Source organism: Cibotium barometz, chromosome 4 (assembly GCF_041138505.1).
Source record: "Cibotium barometz isolate CiBa-2024 chromosome 4, ASM4113850v1, whole genome shotgun sequence".
NCBI classification, from domain to species: Eukaryota; Viridiplantae; Streptophyta; class Polypodiopsida; order Cyatheales; family Cibotiaceae; genus Cibotium; species Cibotium barometz.
Window position 1 is genome coordinate 8,747,745 of NC_141049.1, and position 6,501 is coordinate 8,754,245.

A 6,501-nucleotide genomic window follows, 5' to 3' on the forward strand; every position below is an offset into this window, starting at 1 on the left:
TGAGCTAGCTAAGTGCCTTAATGACAGAGGTATTAGACACCTAGCTGATTGTTGGGACAGTAATAATGCTAGATGGAAAGAGTTAAATGCATTATTCCTGGAGATTCAGTTAACCAAAAAAGAGAGAGATTTGACGATGGAGGTGTTGGAACAATCCTCAAAATCTCTGGTTGAATCTATATTTCCAATCATTCATTCATCGGTGTACTTATGGCATCATTGGCAACGCTCACCACCTGTTCACTCAGGGGCCTTTTCGATAGTTCCTAGCTCATAGTAACCGGCAATATATTCACATAACAAAATGGAATCTCCGTGGAAGATCAGCAAGATCAACCAACAGATCCATATAAAAGAGCCATGGACTCATCCGTTGAGGACCAGCAAGGTCAATCAACCAGATCCATGCCCGGTTTCACAAAACAATGGAGTTATGTTCCACCACCATAGATATTTCAATCTGGATCAAGGATTGGGTATGGTCTAATGGTGTCAAACTAAAGGATGGAGAAACTAAAGACATTTATGCTCTCATGAGAAAGGGAGATGCTAATGTTATGCACCGTAATAAAATATGGAATGTAAAGTGGAGTGTGGCAAGTTGGAAAAAGAGATGGCATGTGCTATGGAACTCTCAGATGCTTAGAAAGTTTCAGGTTTTTTTGTGGAAGGTTTGGCACTTCCTATGGAGTATAAGATGCACATAAGAAACATACATGGCTAGTGGTGTATGCCCCAGATGCAAGTCTTTCTCTGCCAGAGTGGTAAGCATCTGTTTTGCGACTGCCCTTCCCTAAGAAGCACTTGGAGCAAAATGACGATGAGGTGGATACAGAAGGGATTAAATTTACAATTTTTTTGGGAGGATTGGCTTCTTGGGAAATGGGCAATTAATGAGATGAATGCAGTGGACTGGTTTTTAACATTATTAGAGATTGCATCTTATGGGAGTTTGGACCAGCAGAAATGAGAGTGTAGAGGACTGCAGGATTCGGAGTTGATGTATAAATGCATTTGCATGTGTTGGTCTTTCTTTAATGTAAATAAAATCAAGTCTTTGGAGTCACGGATGTGCTGATTCAAAACTTACAGAGGAATATCTCATAATGATGCCCCCTTTATATTGGCTGAGCTTCTTGTATACTTGGGGTTACTCCCTAATGTGGACTTGCTAGATTGAGAAGAAAAGGCCCCGCAGATTTGGGCCCAAAACAACACACAGATGGTACCGTAAGGAAAAGCAAGTGGATCACACATTTGTGGCTTTTATTGAGAACCCGGTTGGCACAATACCTACTGTTAAGGTGCGCTACTGAGGCTACGATGGAGGCTTGTTTACTCTGCTGGGATATTAAATTTCTTGGGATCAATCCAGTTTTTTATGTGAAGATGATAGATAGGATTTCCTTCGAAACGAGAGCAAGAAAGGAGTAGAGTAGTGTGGATGTGGGGTATTAGAGGTTGTGAAAAAGTCAGGTGTGGGTGTGATATATGTTGTTGGTGTCTGACTTTCAATAGGTCTTAAAGGATCGATACCACTTTGGTATATGTGTGTGTATGTGTGAAAATAGGCCTAATAGGATCCATAGCGATTTGGTCTCATAGGTCATTTTATGGTCTTCCTGCGCATATGTTTACATATGTATATAGCACTCGCCATGCTACCCTAAAAGTTGTCTAGCGAGCAACTCTCCCTTTCCGGCCCAGAAGGGAGGGAGACACTCATGGCATAAAGTGATTCGAATTGGAGTTTATTTGGCGTGATATATAGTCAGCTCATGCTCTGTAAGCTTGCTTGCTAGGTCATGCTCTGTAAGGTTGCTGCGTTATTACTTGTGTTCTTTTTGGAATTAATAAGAGTCCTCGTCTCCTTTTGTTTCTTCACTGTCTTTCGCTTTTAGGGCACTCTAACTGTACTCTAACATCTCGCTTCTCAGCAATATCATGCACACCGGTACTCGACGGCCCCAGCAAGACATTAGCGCACTTCACGTCGCCGTGCACGATGCCTTGCGCGTGAAGAAAGTCCAGGCCTTTTAAGATGGCCCTGGCAAAGACCCTTGCCTCCGATTCCAGCAGACAGCCCTGCTCCTGCACCAGCCCTTCTAGGCTCCCGCCCGCCATGTACTCCAAGAACACCCTCTTCACCTCTTGGCCGTCCACGCTGCTGCTCTCGCAGCCCAGCCACTTGATGAGGTTAGGGCAGCCGCCTGCTGCATCATCCTGCAAGCTCTGCAGGATGGCCACCTCGTTCTCCACGTCCTCCCTCCGCGCCAAGGTGTCGCAGAGCACCGTCTTCACCGCCAATTGGCGTCCCGAGGTGGAGTCCACAGCCAGGTGCACCGTGCCACACCCACCCTTCCCCAGCAGCCTCACCGTCTCCCATCCGCCAACAACCACAGAGGAGGAGTTCACCATCGCGACGACGACAAGGTTCGACGACAATCAAGAAACAAAACCCTCCCGGGTTTTATATGCATTTTAGGCCGCGTGAAAAGCAGTCCGCGTGCAGCCTACGTGGCAATTCTCTTTCAGCATACGTGGACTCCGTTCATAGGCTCCGGAGTTTTTAAAAGCAGGCCACGCCATCCTTCTTTTCACCACACAGCATACACGCAATATTGATTCCGTGCTACATGTGAGTGCCAAGCTTTGGTTTATGCCATCTTTTTTTAAATGCTCTAAGGATAATTAGATCATCCTCTCCACCGTGATCGTCGTTCCTTATAACGTGTGTGACCATCTCTCTTTATCCTATGTGAGCTCTCACCTACATTACTGTGTCGCAATGTGCAAAAACAAAGCTTTGTTGGATATATATATATAAGGTCATCTGTCATATATGAGATCATCCGTCACGCTCCTCTCATATAGATTACTTCATCCAGCTTTTAACCATTTACACAGCCGTTACTTACTTCATTATATCCCCGTCGTGGCTTGTTCCCACCATTGATTTGGTGTGCTACATGTGAGTGCCAAGCTTTGGTTTATTACAACTTTAAGGGTAGCATGGCGAGTGCTATATACATATGTAAACATATGCACTGGAAGACCATAAATTGGCATGTGGTATAGATCCTTTTAGACCTATTTTAACACATACACACACATATACCAACTAAGAGCTCATTCAAATAAGCTTTCCATTCAAATAAGTTCACACCTCCAACTAAGAGCTCATTTTGTAGATATAGTCTATGTCTTCTTAAGTGACAATTCTTATTAATGATGCCACAGACATGTTCATGTGCTGCTAAAGAGTAATTGGCAAAACCTATAATCATTATCCCCTATCTCTCCTTGGACAGAGAATCCCCTAGGTAGCCCTCATCTTAGTAGTATGCCTGCTCAGCTTAAGGAATTGGTGACACTACAAGGGATCGGGCTCATACCTGTGCTCCTAGCCGCTAAAAATGACTTGTGAAAAAAAGTAGCAGGCCCGTGTATCAACGCGTGTATAATCGCAGCCAGAGACATGCGTGTAAAAGCGCGTGTATAGGACTATTCAGACGCGCTGATACACGGGCGTATACACGCGTTCTGTCAGTTTAGCTGCGCTTAGACGTACTGATACAAGCGTCTATACACACGTTTTGACAGTTTAGCTGTGCTTATACACGCATATTTCACAGATTTGATGCGTCTATACACGCGAGTTTTACAGATTATCCGCGTATATACACGCGACTTTTTGTAGAGTTGATGCGTTTATACACGCGAACAGAGAGCAAAAAAAAAATCCAGAGAGTGCTATTTGGTACCTGAATGCTGTTCCAGCATTCCAGCACCCAATAACACTCTCTGGATTTTTTTTTGGGTGCATTGGACCATCCACGACCATCCACAAGGAAGATTAAGACAAGAACGACATGAATGCATACATTGTCAATACACGATTCAAGACAGACATGAATGCAATACTATCGATTCACGATTGAATATTACTATCAAAATTTTATGTGTACACATATATACAAGGGAGTCCATACATGATACTATAAGTCTGAGTACTACTCAGACCCAGATGATGACTCGGTGCTCCCTCCATGCTCAGATGAGCTCACATCAGTCAGAATGTCCGATGAGTAGTGCTCACGTCCACCCTCTGCACTGGCGACAGGTGGATCATCAGTAGCTTGTGCCTGTTCAAGTAATGTATAGTATATAAGTATATATGTATGTAATTCAATAAACCAAAATCATTCGTTTAGAGTTTTCAAGTACCTGTCGACCGTATGGTCTCATGGCCATCTCAAACTGCGCGTCCCTGTAATACGTCTCTGGGCTCTGAAGATGGCCCACGTGTCACGTCTGCTATGCCGACGAGCATACCCAGTATTGTGGGCTCTGGGCTTCCTTCCCGTAACCCGTCGATGTATCATAATTAACACAATTTGTAAGATTAAAATAATCATAGAATCAATGAATTAAGTAAACAATCAAATAAAGTGGCAAGATACTTACGAACTCTGCCTCCCATGACTCGATGCCGCCAGATCTGAAATGCGAAGATCCAATGGTCTCCATCTGGATCTGTCATGCCTCCACATGCTGCCTGCTCTTCATGCCACCCTGTGCTCATTTCTTTGCCTCCTTCCACTCACGTTTGTGCAGAGTGACAGGTTTCTCGGCAGGATAGCCACCTGCAGCTACATTTAGCCCATCATCGTACGCGAGTTTTTTAGGGTGAGATATTTTATTACTTAAGATCTCCCTTATTCGCGTCCTTCCCCATACATCCGAGAATGTAGCATGTGGGGGATTCGGGTACCGACTATGTACAACCTCTATCACCTCCCCAACTAATCGGCTATTTTGATCCTTAAATCTAATAAAACAAGTTCTATACAAGTTTGATACTACCCCACGCATGTACCCCATTACCTCTTTCCCCCTCGCATCCATCACTATCCCGCCCCTATCCGTCACATCATAGCAGATCACTCCCTCCACCTCTCTCATCTCCTCCTCATCCGAACTGTCTCCTCTAACTCTTCTCCCTCTATCTGCCCTACTACCTCCCCCACCAAAGCACCCACCACATCCTCCACTCCCACTCTTCCTTCTGCTGCTGCGGGTGGAGTCACGACGACTGGGGGATTGTCTACGTGACGGTGGCTGTGAGCCCTGACGTGACGGTGGCTGTGAGCCCTGACGTGACAATGGCTCTGAGGGAGTACGTGATCGTGGCTATGAGCCCTGACGTGACGGTGCTTGGGAGGGTGTGCGTGAGTGTGTCTGGGACGAGGTATGCATGCCGTCTTGTCGGACTCGTAGGCATAGACAGTAGTGGAGTGCCCTAGATACTCGTGGTAGGGGTATAGACACCAGGCATGGAAGGAGGGGGATGGGCATACATGTACTCTGTAAGCTCAACTGGACCAGGATGGCACCCAAAATGATTTAGCATCTCCATCAGCCAATTGCTGTACGCAAATGGATCGGATGAAGAACCTGGATCCATAAAGAATCTACAAAAATAAAAGTATATACATGATTGCATCAAAGCACAAATGCAAGCTAGCACATATGATTTTCCACCATCAAACTGACATCACTATCTAGAGAATTCACATCTTCAATAACGCTCAGAACTATAGAGTTATCCTCCTACAACTCTTCAAAAACTACATCACTATCACCACAACATCCATCTTGTGTGGTTATCTTCAAAGGTTGCACACACATTATTGCATGCATGACTATCACCATCCTCATGTACATCATGGGCTGTCTCTTGACTCACAAATACCATCATCCAAGCCACCTATCAGCTCTAAGACCATAGAATGGGGAAACACAGTCGCATGTATACACCCGTCCAGAAATGCGTGTATACACCCGTCCAAAAATGCGTGTATACACCTGTCTAAAAATGCGTGTATATGCGCGTGAACCGTCTGTGCAGATAGGATACACGCAGACATACACGCGTTTCTACACATGGCCTACGAAAAAAAAATTTTGAAAGCGACCGACCTCTGACAAATCGTCCTTATAAAAGGCCCACTGTCGCCCCCTGTCACAATCGTTCAAGGAGAAGGACGCAGACAAACCCATAAAGGAAAGAGACAATAGCATAAATAAATCTGAGGAAAGAGACAAGGCAAAGGACAAACTGACGCACCTCTGAAAAAAGTAAGTCTTCTTTTTGGTCGGTTTCCTTCACCCGTGTGTGCTCCTTGTCTGCTCCTTGCACTTAGGTTTAGTGCTCTGTTGGAAGAGGCGACGACGAAGGAGAGCATATCTATTTTTTGAAAATATTTATTTGGGAAAGGCGGGTTATTTTTAGGTTGAACAGGTCGTCGTGTGTAAAAACACGTGTATTTTTACGTTTATAATAAATCAGCCGTGTTTATACACGCGATTTTTAGGATGTAGCCGCGTTGATACACGCAATTTTTAAATGTAGCCACGTTAATACAAGTGATTTTTAAATGTAGCCACGTTAATACACACGATTTTATGGATGTAGCCACGTTAATACATGCGATTTTT

At 44.6% G+C, this 6,501-nt stretch overlaps 1 protein-coding gene across 1 annotated transcript; it reads right to left on the reverse strand.

Moving 5' to 3' along the window:
* Nucleotides 1-1,881: 1,881 nt before the first annotated feature.
* LOC147638871 (protein kinase byr2-like) lies at nt 1,882-2,418 on the reverse strand. Its single transcript, XM_086784115.1, has one exon. The coding sequence runs from the start codon at nt 2,416-2,418 to the stop codon at nt 1,882-1,884; it is 537 nt and encodes a 178-aa protein (XP_086640241.1).
* Between the last annotated feature and the right edge of the window lie 4,083 nt (nt 2,419-6,501).

What these genes read in the sequence shown, in the direction of transcription:
- LOC147638871 (XM_086784115.1), bottom strand. Translation starts at nt 2,418, where the DNA reads ATGGTGAACTCCTCCTCTGTGGTTGTTGGCGGATGGGAGACGGTGAGG.